Source organism: Carassius gibelio, chromosome B21 (assembly GCF_023724105.1).
Source record: "Carassius gibelio isolate Cgi1373 ecotype wild population from Czech Republic chromosome B21, carGib1.2-hapl.c, whole genome shotgun sequence".
Taxonomy (NCBI): Eukaryota; Metazoa; Chordata; class Actinopteri; order Cypriniformes; family Cyprinidae; genus Carassius; species Carassius gibelio.
In genome coordinates, this window is record NC_068416.1 from 6,819,428 (window position 1) to 6,840,234 (window position 20,807).

The window sequence follows — 20,807 nt, forward strand, 5'->3', positions numbered from 1 at the left end:
GCCTCTACAGTTCTCGTCGCTGTGATATCGCGATGCTTCTTATCCCGAGATGTGAGATCTGTGCAGTGAAGTACGCATGCGCGCTCACTCACAGTCTCACACGTGCTTCGGTCTTCTGAAGCGCGCAGCAGCAGTGAAGATGGCGGACACAGAAAGTAAGACCATTTTTCACACGTTTGCGTTATTTTAATTAACGTTAAGATTCCTGTGATGTTGCTTAAAATATTTTACTTTGTGTTCTTACTTATAAGTATGATGGGCTTAAGAAGTGTAACTGTAAATCGATCGAAATATGAGTTTTCAACTTCAACCTACGCACGATTAAGAGAATCAATTTAGAAATGCAAGACTTATGTGTGTGCATCTAATTTTAGAACTGTGTTTTACTGACATAACTATTATTGCTTATTTAGGAGAAGTAGGAATTCTAAGTATATTTCCTAACCTGTCGTTAGTTGGCAAGTATTATGGAAAATACGTGTGTTTCTGCTCACGTGAACGCCTGATATCTTGCCCTTTCAAAAATTAAGATGAAAATATATATAATTAATGTAAAAAAAACGAATAAATAGCGCAATGTGGTCTGTATTAACGGTGCTTTAATGTAAAGTATTCGTAGATCAGGACCCGAGAGCCACGTGCTGTCCGCGCGCGCCACGTGGAGCAGCAGCTAGTGCTAACTAACATTACTACTAAAGCTTTGTGTGCGGTTTAACTCGCTTTGCTTTTCACTAAATTAATAATCATGACTAAATGATTTGTGACGGATATTTATTTCTTCCTCAGTTGGATCAGCTAAGAAGAAAAAGAAGACAAAGACGGTCTCAGAAGGAGAAATTGGGGTAATGCTTTTTAAAATGTGCATGCACGTTTATTAATTTTTTTTTATTTTATTTTTTTTAGGTTACATAGCATTTAACTTGCATGCATAGATATACCGTCAGTATAAATCTCTGCTGACACAAACGTTATCTCGATAATGTGATAACTAGGTATGCAACAAGAAAATGTTTACAAGAAATCTTTTTTTTATTTTTTTTTGTTCAAGATGAATAGACATTTAATTTGTTTGTGGTTCTAATGAAATATTTGCAGGGTTTTCCTTGATTTTTTTTTTTTTTTTTTTTTTTTTATACAAGTTAACCGATGACCTTATCTTAAGGTACTTGATTTCCTTTGTACAAAATGAAGATTATGAAATCTTGTTTTGAGATGCAGAACAAAATATTCCCTTAATTCAGAGTAGTTTAATAGAAAATAAGATTATTTTAAGTGTCTTGATTTGAGAACCTATGCTGAGAAAAAACATCCCATTTTGCAGTGCGAGACATTTTTGTGACGTTTTATCGTCCTAAAACCTGAAGAAACCCTCTATGATCCACTTGAATAGACCGATATTAGCTACTTGTTTCTAAGAAAAAAATATTTATGCATTTAACAGACGCTTTTATCCAAAGCGACATCCAGTGCATTCAGGCTATCAAATTTTACCTATCATGTGTTCCCTGGGAATCGAACCCCCAACCTTGCACTTCATAGTGCAATGCTCTACCAATTGAGCTACAGGAACACTAGATAGATGTATTAGTGTGATAATCTATTAGTTTTTGTCTTTGTTTCCAGAATTGATGACTTGTACAGAACTATTGTAGAACTGAATTTTGGTATTGCGACAACACCACTTTCTAATACAACATTTTTTATTTATCGCCATCAGGAGATTCAAGAAAGCGGAGACTTCCTCATCAAACCTGAATCTAAGGTCGCACGCTTGGACACGTCTCAATGGCCGTTACTTCTGAAGGTCGGTGTCTGTTTACCCACAGATCCTTTCACCAAGCGCACGTGTGGCGTGATGAACGTGTTTATCCATTCGCTGAGCGCCGCTGGTTCTGTCCCTCGCCGGCCGTGCGGTCCGTTCTGGGCCGTGGGGTAACAGTGGGCGGGTTTTCCTCGGCTTCTCCAATGTTCTATTGGGTCGACCGCGGCGGGATCTGACACACTGGTGCGAGGGTCAGGCCGGCTCTGACAAAGACGAATAGACGTGTCTGATCACACGTGCAATCTTGGGTTATTGTATAGTGTTTCTGCTTTGTGTTCTTGTGACCTATAAACCTGCTTATCTACAGAACTTCGATAAGCTCAACATCAGGACGGCTCATTACACTCCGCTGCCACATGGCTCCAATCCACTCAAGAGGAACATACATGATTATGTCAGGTAGGAAATCCCGGATCAAGAAGTTCTAGGGATGTAAACAAAAATGGTTGAAAATTGATAAGTGAGGATGTTAAACGATTCATGATACTGTTGGGTGTGGGGTCTTCAGAAGAGTTTAAAATAGGACTGCATGATAAATCAAAATGAAATTGCAATCGTGATAAGACTGTAGCTGCTATTTGCACATCTTTCATTGATGCATGGTTCTGTGTTCAGTAGTAAATCTCCATCCGAAGGCCAGAGGGCGCTCTTATGCTTAGTACACTATGTAACTACAGAAGAGTCTAGTTTTAAATAGGTGAAAAATATAGAAACTCTTCGGTCATTTGAGCGAGATGCTAAGTTAATGGGCTAATCAGATACGATGATCTATGCTAAGCTAAAAGTGCTGCAGCCAAACCCGGAGATCGGCTGAATGGATTCAGAAACGGTTAAACACTTCGTCTCTGCTGTTTCATAAGCATCACCTGCTGGCAGAAAGTGAATTTGCATATCTGAGAAATAAAGACACCTTTTCATTGGTAATTTGCCCTTTTATATAATTGTTAAAATTGTGAGAATCATCTCGAAATATTGTGTATCATATTGCGTGGGCAGTTGAGTGAATCTTTACATCCCTAAAGTATTAGTCATGACACGAAGCCACATGATGTTACGTAGATTGCATTAGCACTCAGTGCAAAGATGACCTGCTATCTATCACCCTTGACTGATGGCTTCTCCAAAAAATGCAAGCGTTTTGAGTTGAACCCTGATTTCCTGCAAGTTTATATAATTTATTTTTTCAAAATCCATCTGCCCAGGACTGGTTTCATTAATCTGGACAAACCTGCAAACCCCTCTTCCCATGAAGTCGTCGCCTGGATCAAGAGGATTCTTCGCGTGGAGAAAACGGGTCACAGCGGCACTCTTGACCCTAAAGTCACGGGGTGTCTGATCGTGTGTGTGGAGCGAGCCACTCGACTGGTCAAGTCTCAGCAGAGCGCCGGTGGGTCCTCCGTTACGCTAACACTTCGAGAGTTATGTGATTTGTTTATACACAGTAAAACTAGTGGCCTCTCCTTACTACTCTTGTGCCGTTGCTTTTAGGCAAAGAGTATGTGGGCATAGTACGGCTGCACAATGCACTAGAGAACGAACACCAGCTAGCGAGGGTAAGTAGGACCCGTGTTCGGCTTTAAACTAGTTCAGATGGGCAGAATGACTTTATATGCACTGGTGTTAGAATTGTTATATTTTCTTTAATTCTAAAGAAAGGTATTATTGTCTAAGAAATTTGTCCCAATAAAAGTTTTAAACTCTAATGAATAAAAATGTTATAGCAAGCTGATGTGTGTAATTGTGACACGGGGATATTCTATGCTCCATCAACAGCACTTGTCGCATGATGTTGGATACCACAATTAATTTTGACTGGTCCTTTAACCCTGTGAAGCCTGAAATATGAAAAATCAAAGGTTTATTGAGCCTTCAGGCAAAAGCTAAAATGTCTGCATATGTATTTTTTGATGCATGAGGCTTTAAAGGCTCATTTTATGATTAAGCAAGAATATGAAGCCCTATATGTGAGGAGTCGCGTCATTTTATTCAGAGGCTCAAAATGATCTAGTTTGGTGCATGTGCTGTTTGTGTGGGCAGAAAGATTAAACCTAATACAGTGCGTTTTGCATGTCTGGGCAGTCAAGTACAGCTAAAAAATCTGTAAATATTTCACAGCAAAAACATGCCATATAACAAGCACGCGTGAACATTTGTGCATTTATACAAAGACCTTTTTTCTTGATTTAAAAAAAAAAAAATCAGCAAAGTTTTGATTGTTGGTCTGTAAAGGTGGGTGGGATGAGTCCAACACAACTGTAAAAACTCATGCAAGACTTTTGTTAATCAGATTAATATTAAAATAAGATTGAAGAAATCTGAATGATTTGAGCACTTATTTTTTTTTTTTTTGTACCAAGTAGCGTTTTGCTCTCCTTACAAAAATATCGTTGCATTGACTGCATGCAACTGTTCAAATTAAAAAGTCTATGACACACAATGTCTAACAGGCGTTTAGTGTGGCACAAAAGATCAACCAGTGAGAAGTTCTTGTTTGTGGTAATTAACAATATGCTGCTAATTTAGTCAATATTGTGTCCCCAAAGACCTTTCTCCTTCAGACTTTGAGATCCTGATGTCTTGAATAAGTTTCTTAATTCGGCACATTGATGTAGGTGTCCTGCGCGGCGGTCCTCTGTTGTGTGTGAGATGATGAGCGTGTTTTATCCATTCTCTGAGTGTCTCCGGGCTCCTCTCTCTCTCTGGTCTCCGGCTCTCAGCTGCAGTGTTCTTCTGCAGCCGCTGGTCTGGAGCCTCATGCAGGTTTGGAGGCCCGGCTTCACCGAAGAAGAGCGGACACATCTGATCACGTACACAGGGACCGCCTGGCTGTAGATGAGACAGGAAGTGTGAGAGCGACTCTGAGTGTGTGTGCTTCTCTCTGCAGGCTCTGGAGTGTCTGACAGGAGCTCTGTTCCAGAGGCCTCCGCTCATCGCCGCTGTGAAGCGCCAGCTACGAGTGCGCACCATCTACGAGAGCAAGCTCATTGAATATGATCCCGAGAGACGACTAGGTAGAAACTTGCAGAAGGTTTCTGCATGAAATCTGCACCTTGTTTCTGTTATTAACTTTTTTATAAAAAAAATAAGGCTGGGTGATAATTTGTTTAACGATAATCTATGGACATTCAAACACGCATGACGCTCACTCAAATCTATAATAACATAATCTTTATATCTGTATCTGTCTATTATTTAATATTTATATTAAAATCTAAAGTGCTATCAAACACGCAACACATTTTTAATAGTTTTATTTTACACTCTGTTGTGCATCAAAAAAATCAATAATAATGAAGTGTTTTGTTGTAAAATTGTTAGCATATATTCTCATGGTCTAATAAGTGGAAAGCATTTCCTTCCCCCATTTATAAGTGTTGGGGTAATGCATTAGAAAGTTACATAAACTGTTTTCTTCAAGTGATTAGTAAAGCAACTCATTATTATTGCATGAGTTATTTTCTAATTAAAGAGTCTTTACAGTTACCAAAAATATAATCTTGTATTTATTCAAAAACAAATTGGCAAAACCTGCTCATGTGTCAAGTAATGCAATGCATAAAATGTAGCGTATGCAATGCAACATTTTAATGCATTACTTTTTAAAAGTAACTTTCCCCAACACTTCATAAGTAAATATAACTAGCATTTGATATGGAAAATATTGTGATTTTAGTTCTTAGTTGTATCACCCAGTTCTATTGTGAATACAGTTGGATGTTGACTCTGACTCTGAAGCCACATGATGAGATGTAGATTGCATTAGCACTCAGTGCAAAGATGACCTGCTATCTATCACCCATGGCTGATGGCTTTCATGCACCGCGATGACTTTGTTTGAAAAGTGTGAGATTTGAGAGTGATTGCGTGCTCTCGTGGCGTGCAGGTATTTTCTGGGTGAGCTGTGAAGCGGGCACATACATCCGGACTCTGTGTGTTCATCTGGGGCTGCTGCTGGGAGTTGGTGGACAGATGCAGGAGCTGCGGCGCGTCCGATCCGGTGTGATGGGAGAAAAGGTACGTCGAGAACTCACTCGCTCTCCAAAGTGTTGAGTTCAGTTCTGGGCTTTATCCCCGGTTCTGGTAATTTATCTTTGGTACAGAAACGGCTGAATGACATCAGAAACATGAAGTGGTTCTGCTTTGACCACCTTCATCAAACTTCAGCCTACATTAAACCTATGGGTGTGGTATATTCACAGAAAAATGATATTTTGCTGAGAGTGTTATTGTGTTGTCTTTGAGTCAAGTTCTTGTTTAATCAGGGAATTAGATTAATAAGATATTTGGCCTAATACCAAGAAAATTAAATCTGTATTAACAAAATTTCATCTTTGCAATACAGAAGCTGCGTCTTAAGTGGCGTTTAGATGTTTTAACACGCTGTTTAATGCAGGACATGAATGCATTTAACCTGCAATTACAAATGCATGAAGAATTTATTAATGTGTTAAATGTGAAACATTGAATACTGATGTTTGAAATTAAATAAAATATTTTTGAATGGGAAATTAAATCCACCAGTAGGTGGCAGCAAGTCATTGCGATTCAACTGAATTGTTTAAAAAGTCGATTCATTCAGGAACTAATCATTGTCATGTGGCTCAGCAATATGGTGTCGAAAATGCATGAACATACAATATTTACTTGCATATAATGCAAAGGTTTAAATGTTTACATCGGAAACTCTTAATTCATCTGTTGCAAGACGTTTGAAGCCCACATTTAAAGCTTATTCATTGGCTGATAGCGGTATTTGTTTCTCCTAGGATAACCTGGTGACCATGCATGACGTGTTGGACGCCCAGTGGCAGTTTGACCACAACAAAGACGAGACGTACCTTAGGAGAGTGATCTACCCTCTGGAAAAACTCCTCATCTCCCACAAGAGGATCGTCATGAAGGACAGCGCGGTATGAAACTGGTTTATGAGTTCTGTATTCCCGACTAGTTTTGTTTGGTCCTGTCTAATGAGGTTTTTTGTGTAACAGGTGAACGCGATATGTTACGGCGCTAAGATCATGCTACCAGGCGTCCTGCGGTATGAAGATGGGATCGAAGTGAATCAAGACATAGTCGTTATAACCACGAAGGGAGAAGCCATTTGTACAGGTGAATGTTAAAACATCTCTCCACCCCAGCATGCATCGTTTGAAGCCACATGATGTGATCTAGATTGCATGAGCATTACTGCAAAGATGACCTTCTATCTATCACCCAAGACTGATGGCTGTGTGAGAAACCTCTTCAGAGGAACCGCCGTCGTGTGGCGTCTTGCAGATTTGAGTAATTGGGTTTTATGTTTCTCAGCGGTTGCTCTGATGACGACAGCCGTCATATCCACATGTGACCATGGTGTTGTCGCTAAAATCAAGAGGGTCATTATGGAGCGAGACACGTATCCGCGCAAATGGGGCCTTGGACCGAAGGTGAGAAACCGTCAGAGAAACCTCGTTGCTGATCTCGGTGAAATCAGTGTTTACATGCTTTCTAAAAAAAATCATGCATTTCAGGCCAGTCAGAAGAAAATGATGATCCAGAAAGGACTTCTAGACAAACATGGGAAGCCCAACGGCAGCACCCCTGCAGACTGGAAAGAGGGCTACGTAGACTACAGGTACTCTTACATCTGAGACCGTATTTAATGCTTTACTTCTAAATAAATGGTGCATTTCCAAATGGAGAACCTAAGGGAGTCTAATAGATTACATTTAAGAATTTCCTTCTGTTGCATCAAAAAAAAATTGTGTAATGGCATGATATAATTACTTTTGATGTCAAAATAGACTGGTAGGATGTGTTAAGGTCAGTAATGTAGTATTGGCACAAATTACAGCTCCATTTTGGTGGAAAACCGAACATTTGTTGCTAAACAGAAGAGAAGCATCACACTAAATAACGTAAAAAGTGTTTAGATTTAACGCACTTTTGAAGACTACTTTACTGAGGTGCATTTACACTGCATTAAGAATTGCATAGTGTTTATTTTTCATAAATTTTTATTTTTTGCATGGTGAATTTTCATAAAACTAGGCAAATGTTGAAAAGGCTAATTCATCCAGAAACTAGGCAAGAGTCTTTATGAATGAGTCTCGCAATCATTGACTTGCATGACAGTGTTGTCAAATGAAACGGTTCATTGAATTGTATAAAATCACTTTTGTAATCGGGTAGATATTTGGGGAAGAACAACCACACTCTTGCTCGTGATATTGATAAATTATATCATATGATCTTAATATAAGTCAAACCCATATAGGAGCACTTTAGCTGGCATATCTTGAATTTTATGGCATTTTAACTGCATTCAGTTGGTTGTCCTGTATGATGTTTGTCAGCATCTGTGTCGATGTATGATGACGTACAGATCTGGGTTGAAGTGGATGCATTAATGTTAATGTGAGATTCGCCTCACGTCTTCTGCACAATTCTGCAGACTGTTATCCCTCTTTGGTCTGCGGTGACCCTAGAGGGAGTCTGTCTGCTAAAGCCAAACCCTGAGCCCAGGACCGTGCTGTCTGCAGCGTGCCGGACAGCCTCTGAGCTCGGTGGACAAACCCTCACACTTCCTGCACACTCGTCAGCTGCATGTGTTCAGCACTAAATGAAGTTTATTTCTCCTCTCCTAGCACACCCAAGGTGAAAAAGAGTGCAGAGGCCGAGCCGACGGCGTCAAAGGTATGATCTCTGGAGCGCTTGGGTACATATGCACGCTTTCACTTTGGTTTGGTATTGAACTAACCACGTGTCTGTGCCGTTCTAGAGGAAACGAGAGGAGAGCGGAAGCGAGAGTGAAGCGGCGGCCGCTCAGGAGACACAGACTGAAGAGGAAATCAAGAAGGAGAAGAAGAAAAAGAAGAAAGAAAAGAAACTGAAGCTGGCAGAAGAGGCTGAGGCTCCAGCAGAGGAAGAAACTGAGGTGAGTGATGTTTCTAAAAAAACCTGTTAAATATGACTGTTAGAATTCAGTGTTTGATGGCTATAATTAATGACACAAATTCAGGGAAAGATGCATTTGAGACAACAGTAGCAGTGGCCTTCAGTAATAGTACGCTAGTTTAAAAAGATGCTAACTTTTAGTTTAACTGAAAATGTAACCAGATATATTAATAGGCAATTGATGTTGAATATAAAAGTTTTTTGTTTTGTTCGATTGACTGCACTAATTCGGAGCATACTCCTTCACACACAGGTTACGGAGAGCGCAAAGAAGAAGAAAAAGAAGAAAAAGTCTAAAGATGCCGAGGCTGGCTCCGAGTGAACAGAGACTCATTGCAGCAGTGGATTTAACAGTAGACTTGTCCAGTGGAAACCTGTTCTTCCACCTTCACCCAGCTGTCAGTGTCCAGAGTTCACGAGTCTGACTGAAAAATGGTTGTGGTTCAGGTTATATATGTATATGTCCAAATGAAACCCATATTGCCTGGGTTTCATTCATGTATTTGAATGGATTTTTTTATTTTTATTGTAAATACAGAAATTGTAATGAAATGAAACATATCTGACTTTGTACAAAAAAAAGAGCCTTATTTCCTTCAGTGTGTATTCAGTGGTTGCTGGCACCCATTCATTTATACGCATTACTTGTTTTATTGAAAATCGGTTTAGTTAATTAAATTTATCTCCATTTCACTAAAGAATTTATAGCTTCCCCCCCCAAAACATATAAATACATTCTCATACAGGAGAATATAGAGATCATATTTGAAAAAGAATATAAATACGGCTGTGAAGTTTATATGGTTAAGAAGTGAGATTAATTTCTACTGGCTTGTAAATCAGTCAGGTCTTCATGCATTTAATGCAGTCTGATATATAATATTAATTGTCATTGATAATCAGTGGGGTCTTTGTCCGAACCATAGGCTTAAAACATTAGTTATCTGCATCACAGAAAATAGACTGTTAATTGCATTGAACCAAGCCAAATAACTGTGTACCTCTTAGTCTAGTTCAGAACATGTAACCACTATTACGGGAGACACTACGGACTTCACAGTTGTCCAGAAGATGATCCTCATCATCACCATCCACAAGGAGGGGAAGCCACAGAAGGTAGTTGCTGAAAGGGCTAGCTGTTCACAGAGTGCTGTATCAAAATATATTCATAGAAAGTTGACGAAGGAAAAAAAAAGTGTAGGAAAAGTGCGCAAGCAACAGTGATGACCACAGTCTTGGGTAGATTATTAGGAAAAGCCGATTCAAGAACTTGGAAGAGCTTCACAAGGAGTGGACTGAAGTCGGAGTCAGTAATCAAGAGTCACCACACTCCGATGTCTTCAGGAAAAGGGCTGCAGGTTTCACATTCCTAGAACCAAGCCACTCCTGAACCAGAAAAAAAATCATCAGAAGCATCTCACCTGGGTTAGGAGTTAAAAGAGCTGTGATCTCACTTATAAAACTAGATTTCATCCTAAAATTTAATGTAGGCACAAAAGCTAGATTTTGCGTACGTCCGAAAGTTTTCGGATTTATAAAACCATACATACACCAGAACCTGCGCAAAAATCCGTCAATCCCAGTCAGGGGAAGATAGCGTGTGTGCGTCTCCATCTCGACTCCTCCCCGAAATCACCATATATGGAGCTTACAATGCCTTGTTTTACCATGCGTAACCTCATCTGCATATCATTTACATTTTTACGTGCATAAAAACTAAATGGTTTAAAGCAGTTCTAAGATATTTTTTACACTGGCCAAAGAGTGTTTAAATTATTTCAACCATGTTGCATCTGCAGGCATGATTCTAGAGCTTTTCTAACAAGTAACAACACGTCTCTTGAGTTTGCAGTTACTTTTTAACACCAACTTAGTGTGAAAATAATCATGTTAACAATCATATAACCTCTGTTTGAGCCCCTATAGTTGTGTGTGTGTGTATCAATGGTGTGTTTATAGTGTCCTGTGGAGTTGATTATGGGACAGTGACCTCAGTGTAATGTCTTCCGTGGAGCACACGGTGGCGCTCCATCCTCGTGTCTCTCGGGCTAATGGTTTAACATACAGCATGAATATAGCTACTATATTCTACTACGCCTTATTCGACTATTATATTCCACAAATGATAACACTTAAAGGATTAGTTTTATATAATGGAGCTGTACCTGCTGTAACAAAACATGTTTATGAATTATGTGTCTTGTGCATAAGAAAGAGACTTTATTATATGGCCCTTCATTTAGCAACTATTTGAAGCCCAAACAGAACAAAATTCTACATTTTCTAAAAGCACACACACACACACACACACACACACACACACAGTCCCTCTATTTGCAAAACCGTACTCTGGGAAGCGTGCATGTTCATGCAAACATTTCGATCCAATCTGTGAAAGAAAAACTGAGTTTAAAAGTTCTGCACTTGGCAACCCGTGTGTCTGGCTGGTTCTGGCTATGCATGAAAGAACATTTATTGTTTTTATTATAGCTTGGAGAGCAGGGGTTTCCCTCCTATTGCCTCTAATGACCTCGGTTAGCACACTTAGGGAACTTTGTTTAGGAAGACCATGACATCAAGAAGTGTTTTGAGAAGCTGCTGGATTCTGTGAAACCACTAATTATACAGCGGTTTGCTCTGCTATAGGATTGCCCTTTTGTCACACAAATACAGTAAAGAAAGAGAAAAACTCAAAGATTGTGCCTTTGGCTGCTTTAGTAGAACCCTTTCTTTTCACCAACAAATTTCAGCGATTTCCACTCACTGGTGGTGGAAAAGATTGTCTAAAAATGATCAAATAGACATCACTGTGTTGGATTTCCAGTTCTATGTCAGGTACCAGATGTTAAAATGAATAATGAAACTATTTTTACATGAAACTACATTAAAGCAAGGAAATACTCCTTTCTCACTTTCTATTTAATGTATGAAACATTCTACTATTGCAGTGATTACATGCAAGAACACATTATGAATCATATCTGTGACGTATGAAATGTTCCGGTATATGCTCATAATTCACTATATTCCTGATTATTCGTTGAATGCAGATATGGAGTAACTTGGAGCTGGCCTTCAGGAGTTTTTGGAGACTCCTTCTGATGGTTTTTACAATGCACAAGGCTTTTGGTTTATTTTTAGTCATGTTGCACAGAATGATCTTCAGATGTCTGCTTCTATTTTTCTGCCCTTAATCGAAACCGTACTCCATCCCAGCCCTCTCCACATCTGCCTTCCACAGTTTTGTCCAAACTTGGTCTTGAGAAGTGTCTGCCAGCACAAGAGAGATCTGCTTCTGTGTGCATGCCTCTGGATCTCCCAGCGAGCTTTTTACCATGCTTCAAAACTGAAATGACCATACATTTCCATGCTGGATTTTATAGAAGGTGCAGCGTGGTCATACCTTGTTTTCCTGGTGCTTCAGAAGTCAGGGGATGCATTTATGGACATTTTATTGAGGAAGAAGGAAGAAATTATCTGAAGAGAAATTCATAAGATATTATTTGTTTATCTAGCTAAGCAACCACAGATTTTCTACTATTGACTTACAATTGGAGATTTTATGCACTTTTGACCGAAAAAAAAATTAACATTTTGACATTTAAATTATTTAATGAAATGATACTTGCTAACTTTTGCTGGATTAGCTATGAGAATAATAATAATAATAAAAAATCATCAGCATGGGATGCATTTGGTAAAAAACAACCGACATAGGAAATTAATGGGAAATGTGAAAGAATATTTAAAATAATAATAATATTGGTAAAAATAGCTCATAAAATTGTATAATATTTTAATATTGCATAGTATCATAAAACACCCCCCTCCCCCAATTAAAAATAAAGATGAAAAATATAATCGACTAAAATATATTAGACTCATTTTCCTGAAAGAATAAAACATGTCAGATGTGGCCCACAAATGAAGAATCCCAGAGGGATACGATTACATTAATACGAATTATGACCCAATGCTTTATTATTTTTTAACAGTTATATATTTTTTGTCAAATGTGAGGGTGACAAAAGTGTTAAAAACTACACAAGGGTCCTACATCGACACGGTGGGAGAAATCTCTTTAGCAGAAACCTATCATACCTGATCATTTCATTTTTGGTTACACCTTTAACGGCAAAGATTTGAGAAGAAAGCCTCATTATTTAATACCAACATGCTGCACGATATTTTTAGCATGACCCGACCTGAAACATTCACTGAGTCAAGTTTGGCAAAAGCGATGGAGAGTCTGAGGGTTTGCCGCAATATTAACCACTGCGTGTTTTAGACCGGGTCATTTTATCACACATGTAGGAACTGCAGGAGTCCTCAAGATGGTGAGGGGTAGAGGAAAAGTAGAACAGGAATGTGAAAAGCAACTGCTTCTGATTATGAGGAGGCCACTGAGCGAGAGCAATGCATCAGAAGTGCAGCTTGACCCTGACAGCTGAAAACACAAACCCTTCTCATTTTACATTCAAACCTCTCAGCTGGGAGAGAACGTGCTCCGTTCAACCATGGAAACTTCTGACTGCATGACCTGCTTTGAAAAAACAAGCCAACTGCAGTGAAAGATGTTTTTAAAACTGACTATTTGCTGTTTTCCAAATGGTTGAATTTTGGCAAATTTTATGAAAACCAACGGGGTTCAATTGAACCTTATCACTTCAGTGCGTCGAAACTTTGCATGCATATTTATGACTGTAAATGAGACACAAAATTCCAAGAAGAAATAAATAGTTTAAACCAGTTTTGAAAACTAACCTGCAACACAATAATGACTACAATTTTGGTGTTTTCTGCACACAATTTTATCATACGGTTTCTCTCACAGGGCAGCACACAAGTCATACAGACTACTTTAATAATACTTTCACGCTGCTTTTTTAGTAGCTTGTACACCATGAGGATTATTCATGTGTGTTCAACAGAATAAAGTCAGAAGAGGTTGGAATGACAAATTATTCCATTAATACGACTATAAGCAACTGTTTTCTGTTTTCTAGAAGATCTGTTAGCATTCAAATTATTTACAGAAGGTCCTTAGTACAAAAAGAAGTCGAGTTATGAGTTACACATTTTTAAAACCCACACATATATATCACTCAAAACCAACATTTTACAGAATTTACAAAAGCCTCATCACTTACAGAGAAGCAAATAGAAGCATATCTACTTCACCATTCTGGTCATCCAAACCATTACAATGAATCTAGTTTAAATCACGTACTGTACGCAGATATGCAAACGCGGTCAGAATTGCTTGCCGACACGTTTGGACCATGTGGCGTTTTTTTTGCATTACTCAAGGAGGTGCTATATTTGAGTTATCAAGAAACATCTAAACCAAATGTTCTCAGGTAGCTTGCTTTATGACAGAAAACACCAAGAAATACCTAAATGATCAAAGATGCTGGTATGTGTGGCCTGATTTAGCAGTATTGTCTTCACCATGATGATAGCTGATGAGAAACCATCCCTAGACATTTCTCCTGAGAATGCATTGCATATTTGCCACAGAAATTGACAGAAAATGATCATTAGGTGTCAAATCATATGCACACACAACATGCACATAGCATAAATTTGCTCAGAGCCAATCAAATGCAGTTTTCGTAATGCTGTCTCCTTTTCTTCGGTTTACAGCAAAGATAAAGTTCGATTTGTTGATGGAAGCAAGAGAGAAAAAAACACGTCTTGGCTTCTCAGCCAAAGAATAAACACAGTGTCCCAAACTTTCTGAATAAATGACTACCATTTCCATTTTCCACATGGCTCGGGACATTCTTCGTGGTCTTTTCGAGCACCTCAGTTCACCACAGCTTTCAGGAAAATAAATCGCTGGTGTGCCACTGGAATGTAGGTGGACAGATGTTGTTTTGTCTATTCAGTTATCTTGCGTTTCAAACTTTCCTCTTAATAAAGCAACACCAAACTGCTCTGTATGAATGTTAGGGAGGAATAAGGTTAACAATCTACAGAGTCTAGGTTAAAGTTGAGCAGGGGCTGAAGAAGACATTTCAGTTTGTTATTCTCATTTCCACTTGGCTGAGACAAATCCTCATGGAAAACCTGTGTGTGTGTGTGTGTTTGGGTTAAAGTGTGTGTGTGTGTGTGCTTAGACCAGTTCCACTTTGGAGTTGGGATACACTGCCACCACGTCGTACCCCTCCGGAGGTTGCACTCGGGCTTTGGCGTGCGTCTCGCAATACAGATTCTCATCGATGAAGAAGTATCCTCTCTGCTTTAGATTCAGCCCGCAGTCGTCACACATGAAGCAGTCGGGGTGATAGAGCTTGTCTCGGGCCTTCACGATGGTTCCCCTGTGATAAGACACTTAAAATTAATCTTGTGAAAACCATATTGAAATTGGACATTGCGTTACCTTGGAAATGGTATTTAAAAATCTTCTGGAGGGCTCCTCCCCCTTAGTGGGTGGAGTCAGGTGTCATGTTACAAAGTGTATTACGGTCTTTTAGAATCAAAACTTTTTATTTTTTTTTGTCTTGACAAAATACATACGGTCACAAAAGAGTCCTAAGATTCGATATTTGGTGGCATTTTTAATATTGATATAGATATTTAGATAGTTGTAAAAGAAAAATACATTAAAAAAATTCTATGGAGTTTTGATGGCACCCAGTGGCTGTTTGTGGTATAACGCCCTAAATAAAATCGATACATTTTTTAAGATCAACTTCAAGTTTGTAACATAACTTATTTAGACATAAGGCATTCATTTTATAGCAATTTTGGATTAAAAAATATTTTGACAAATATTTCTTTTATATAAAATGGAATAAAAAATGGCACATTTTCTTTACTGTAATTTTAACTCCTTCAACTTTTTGATGCTTTTATATTTTTATTTATTTTTAAATGATGAAACGTTCATGAATCATAACAATTTTAATTTGAATAGTGCACTTTCACATCCATATTCAAAAATGGGGGTGGCACTTAAAGAGTTAAAGAAAATGTTTTCAGAAGGTTTATTTTTTATTATCAGCTGGGAATCCACTTCCTTTTATTAATCTCTATGAACAGTCCCACATTTGAAAGCTATAATATCAGTCAACAGGATTTACAGTACAATAAACACACTGTTTCACTCTTCTGTGGAACTTCCTTATCATATGACCTCACTGTTTACTCAGTTTTAGTGGAAACTGTGGGAAAGTGCCAACAGCGCTAGAGTAATATCTGGATCACCTGTGCAGCGGGAGGAACACATGCTTCATTAACAGGTTCATACTCAGTGAACGTGCCACTATTGTTAAAGTCAAAGTTAAAGCTTGTAGGCTCGTGTTCAAAGATATGGAAACAAACACTTGCAATATTGTGCATCTTCCTAAATGTTTATTCAGGGGCTTTTCTCTATGCATTTAAACAAACGGATAAGAAGCACAAGGCCAGACTTACACAATGCCGTTTGCGCAGCGTGTGCACTGCGGCAGCTTCTGTAAGCCGGGGATGGGTGCCAGAGGAGCTGCAATGGGGCTGCCCAGCTTTGGCACGGGGGATCTGACAGGGGAACGCAAGCCTCTGACCCCGTGTCTGTCCACCGGTGAGACCCCTGCAAGGAAAACAAGCTCAAGTCAGGTGCACAGAATACGATATGCTCAAATACAGTGAGTAATCAACTATTCTTCTAAGACCAGGAAGGTTAAAAAAGAGAAAAAGCATGATAGGATCACTTAAAAAAAAGTTGCAGATGTATGAATTCAAAATATTTGAGCAAAATTATAATAATTCAAACACTCAAATTAAATTTTGTTTCTTCATAATGAGGCAGCATAACTGTATGGAGTCAAAATAACGCCTTATTTATACGCAAAAAAAAATTATATTTTGCAAACAAAAATTTTTATATTGAGGAAAATAAATTAGCTTTTTGCAAGCAAAAATAAAGAATTACAAAACATAAATGAAAATAAAAGCAGCGCTGCAGATAAATTAATAGATATGACCATGGGAAATATGTACTGCAAAATCATTGCTTTCGCGCTGTTTCATTTATGTTTTGCAATTCTTAATTTTTGTTTGCAAAAAGCAAATTTATTTTCCTCAATACTTTAATTTTCGTTTGCAAAACTTTATTTTCTTTTGCAAATCGTAATTTTTTTGCGTATATATAAGGCGTTATTTTGACTCCATATAACTGTCTAACGCAATATTGTAAGGCATTACTTTTAAAAGTAACTTTTCCCAACATTGTCTCCAACTATGCTGTTCCATTGATTCACATACAAATTCGCTCTTCTGATAACACTCTTTTGTTTTAAAAACTGAAATAACTCAAAATGTGTGCTCAGCAGCTGTCCCTGGAACAAGAGACGGACGGAAATGAATGTCTTTCACATTTCAGTCCCAGATCAGACGCTGTTCTCCACGCAGGCGTAGCTGAAAATCACAGGTGTGTGTTAGATTCAGGGCATACAGACACCAAGGCCTCCTCCTGTCTTCTCCGTTTCAAGCCCAGAATGCATGAGCTCAAAACCACCCTGCTGCTGGATGAGGAAACATCGGAGAACAATCTGACGGATTAATGTTACAGTGGTGCATCCTCCATCATCTGACTGTTGCTGTGCCAAAGTGAGGTCATTAACTCTGTTATTCCCAACCACTGATGGGACAGGTTACAACTCCAAACCTGTCAACGAATACCACTAATTACACACTTACACACTCGATCTCTGAGTCCTGAGGCTCCGCGGGGCTTTAATTCAGTGTGCGAGAGAATGTGAAGTGTGAGTATAGCGCAGTCTAGGAGCCTCTCTACGGGATCAGGCTTAGACAAAGCACATTTATGGGCTCATATGACATAAAGAACAGCATTTTGGGAGCTTTTTAGCCTGTAAGAGACTACAGAATGATCTGGGCCAAAAGAAAAATCATATGCATTTACTGAAGGCATTTTTAAGGAGCATGATAATTTCAAAATAGTGTGGCATACAACAAAAACAAACAGCAAAGCATCACAGTTTTTATTGTTCCCTTTGCACATACTGATATGAAAAGTTCATGTAGATTCATGTCAAATTTGCTGCATACATTTCTCTAATTTCATTAATTATTGTGTAAAAACAGTCTCTGTTTATTTGCATGTTGTTCCAAACATGCATGACATTATTTCTATCAGAACGGTTATTAAAGCTTGAATATTTGGAAGTGCAAATATTAGTTTATTTCACATGACCAGAAAAATGTGAATTATTAAGACTTTAACAAATACAACTGATAAAACTACAGAAAAAAAAGAAATATGATATATCCATTTTTTAAATCACATTCTCAGAAAAAAAGACTATATTGTAAATAACAATTTCAACATACTTTAGGAGAGAGAAATAAAACGAAGTAACACTGACCGCCGTCCTCAGCTTCCAGGATTCCCTGCAGGTATCTGAAGGAGCCAGATTGTTTGGGAGCTGACACAGGTTCCTCGTAGTCCTGGAGCATCCTGTAGACGTCTGACTGCGTGTCGAAGCCGTTGCGGTTTCCTGATGAATTCACTGGCAGATCAGGGCTGAAACGGAGAGGAAAACACATGCAGATCTCTTCCTCTTCCAGAAACATCTGCCATCCTCAAACACTTTCTCAGTGCATCACGCTATTCATAAAAGCTGAAGGAATGGAAGCCAGTGTCAAACGTTTAAACACAGTAAAGCTGCATACTGCACTAAACTTGCGATTCTAAAATTTGGAAATAATATTTATTACAATTATGTTTTTTCCTGCTGGAAGTTTCCATGAGAGAGATCAGTGTACAGGAGGAATTCATAAACACTGGATTTGTCATCTTCAGAGTAAACAGTGGGATATTTGCTAAATAGGAGTGCAGCAGATGTTCCCTGAAGACTTCACTCACTACCCCGTTCTAACATGAACTATAGTTTTCATAACAATAGGCACGAAGAGCTGTAATATCTTTCAGTCTGACGTGTTTATTGTTGTGAGGACAGGACCTGTGCTGTAGAAGCTCACAATTGCTTCCTTGATCAATCATAAATATCAGTTTCTGGCTGTTGCAGGAGCAGTGTGGTTTGTGCTGGCTTGAAGTTAGCAGTGTACAGTTAAAGTGGAAGCAGAAATGACCTAATTTAGCTCGCGTGATTTTTCTAAATGTTATTCCAAAGAAAAATGCATGTGTGAAGAGCACCTGTGAGGGGAGCCCAGGCTGAGGCCTGCCATCTGCTTCGGTAGGGCACCATTTCCATTATTGTGTGAATACAGGCCGGCTGGATTGTTGTAGGCAGGTCTGGAGGTGCCGTTGTTGTAGGGCACAGCACCTGTGATGGGACTCTTCGGGGACGGACTCTTGGGGGTGGGGCTATAGCCGCTGCTGATTGGTCGAAAGGTCTGTGAAAAAAAAAAAAAGTGATTTGAATTCCAAAAATTCCAAAATACCAATGCAAATTATTAACTGTTTTGCTAAGAAAGCAAATCCTGTCTGAATTAGGGCTGGGATAAACGATTATTTTTTTCGATGCATCGATTAATCTAACGATTAATTTTTTCAGACCGATTCGATTTCAATTATCTCCCCATTAACTGACTACTAACAATTTATACATGTTGATTTACATATCTGAATGAAAAAAAAACATGAATTCCTTAACATTGCAATATATGTTTATTGCTCTTAAAATTACAAAATAAAAGACTGACTAAGAATGCATTACTTTGCACTTGTATAGAGATAGCATTCAATAAAACCTTGAAGCCTTGAAAACACATAGCTTACTGAAACAAGCTTACTGAACACTTAAGGCCTAGCTTACTGAAAAAAATTCTTTCAGATGAAAATATCAACAACTTGATGTCTAGCATTCAATAAAAAAGGTCACCCAAAATACTTGTTTAGAGCAATTGAAAGAATACAGTAACCAGGGCTTTAAGCTAATACAGTGCTTTTCCAAAAAAAAAAAAAAAATTAACAGTGGGAGCCAGCAGCCTGTCATGGAGAAAAAAAAAATCTCTGAATGCTCCACGTAAAATTTTGGCGTTCCGCCCTTTTTCTATGTGTCTAATGATTTTGGTTAATATGCACGAGGGAGAGAGAGAGAGACAGAGAGCAAGACAGTGCTCGTGTAGTTTGAAGACTGTGAGTGCACGAGCGCGCGTGAAACTTTGGTGTTTCGCCCTTTTTCTATCGTGTTTAATGATTTTGATTAATATGCACAAGGGAGAGAGAGCAAGAAGCGCTCGTGTTGTTTGAAGACTGAGAGTGCGCGCGCAGCCGGGGCTCTCTCTCGTATGCGCCCTGTCATCACTCACCGATCAAATAAGGCTCTGACAGCCGCCAAAAAAAAAAGATCAATGCAGAAAAACCCCTGGATTGGTTATATAACGTTGGACAGAATGTTGATCCGGCCATCGCGTATATTCAGCGCACATAAGGTAAACGTTTTGCAAATGTTTTTTAGAGAAATAAAAAAAAGGTCGACGAATCGATGCGCATATTTTGCGTTGACGTATTTTTTGCATCGACGTCATCGATGACCTCGACGGCGTTGTCCCAGCCCTATTCTGAATTGTAGGGACGTTATGATGTATCCCCGAGCCGGTTGAAAATCAATGAAAATGTGGTGATTCAAGTCGGTTGAGATGTTAAACGAATCGTGATGTGAATGTATATGAATATGAATTTAGAAGACTCTTCAGAAGAGTTTACATGGTATTTTCTTTCATTTCGTCTCTGTATAATGCATATTAAAGTAGTTCAGCATTGGTTTGTTTACAGTCGTAGCCAAAAAAACATTGTATCTCTGCTGGTCCATAAGCGCCACCTGCTGGCAGAGAGTGAATCTGCGTCTCATTGAGCCTGTGTGCGTTTAGCATAATTTCATAAAGATAAAGTTGGACTGTTCTGTTTTTGCTTTAAATGCTTTTTTTCTCTATAGGCCCATTTTCTGATGTAAAATGTGGGCATGCTGAAATTTCTTAAATAAATAAATCCAAGCTTTTATTTGATTGTATTTTGGATTTATATGAAAATGTTTCTTTTATTTTTTCTATTCATTTATATATATATTTAATTAAGGAT

General features: G+C 38.6%; 2 protein-coding genes and 5 non-coding genes across 7 annotated transcripts in view; 6 read left to right on the top strand and 1 right to left on the bottom strand.

The window, feature by feature from the left end:
- Positions 1-47: 47 nt before the first annotated feature.
- LOC127986450 (H/ACA ribonucleoprotein complex subunit DKC1-like) lies at positions 48-9,357 on the top strand. Its single transcript, XM_052588711.1, has 15 exons — positions 48-155; positions 787-842; positions 1,718-1,804; positions 2,130-2,221; positions 3,025-3,209; positions 3,311-3,375; positions 4,707-4,833; positions 5,706-5,836; positions 6,589-6,732; positions 6,811-6,931; positions 7,130-7,248; positions 7,333-7,436; positions 8,449-8,497; positions 8,583-8,738; positions 9,012-9,357. The coding sequence occupies exons 1-15, from the start codon at positions 77-79 to the stop codon at positions 9,078-9,080; spliced, it is 1,584 nt and encodes a 527-aa protein (XP_052444671.1). The 5' UTR covers positions 48-76; the 3' UTR covers positions 9,081-9,357.
- LOC127986713 (small nucleolar RNA SNORD17) lies at positions 1,848-2,056 on the top strand. Its single transcript, XR_008160920.1, has one exon. It is a non-coding gene; the product is annotated as a small nucleolar RNA SNORD17 (small nucleolar RNA).
- On the top strand, positions 2,863-2,939 carry LOC127986752 (small nucleolar RNA SNORD83). Its single transcript, XR_008160955.1, has one exon. It is a non-coding gene; the product is annotated as a small nucleolar RNA SNORD83 (small nucleolar RNA).
- LOC127986754 (small nucleolar RNA SNORD83) lies at positions 5,557-5,633 on the top strand. The gene has a single exon (XR_008160957.1). It is a non-coding gene; the product is annotated as a small nucleolar RNA SNORD83 (small nucleolar RNA).
- On the top strand, positions 5,859-5,995 carry LOC127986758 (small nucleolar RNA SNORA36 family). The gene has a single exon (XR_008160961.1). It is a non-coding gene; the product is annotated as a small nucleolar RNA SNORA36 family (small nucleolar RNA).
- LOC127986753 (small nucleolar RNA SNORD83) lies at positions 6,976-7,051 on the top strand. The gene has a single exon (XR_008160956.1). It is a non-coding gene; the product is annotated as a small nucleolar RNA SNORD83 (small nucleolar RNA).
- A 4,188-nt stretch (positions 9,358-13,545) lies between the features above and the next one.
- The window catches only part of LOC127986453 (PDZ and LIM domain protein 4), a 30,108-nt gene continuing 22,846 nt past the window's right edge, over positions 13,546-20,807 (bottom strand). Inside the window, exons 4-7 of the mRNA XM_052588717.1 lie at positions 18,921-19,120; positions 18,130-18,287; positions 16,181-16,334; positions 13,546-15,081 (exon numbers count right to left, since the gene is read on the bottom strand). Of these exons, the coding sequence (XP_052444677.1) occupies positions 14,877-15,081; positions 16,181-16,334; positions 18,130-18,287; positions 18,921-19,120 (717 nt within the window). The 3' untranslated portion in view covers positions 13,546-14,876. The remainder of the gene's footprint in view (positions 15,082-16,180; positions 16,335-18,129; positions 18,288-18,920; positions 19,121-20,807) is intronic.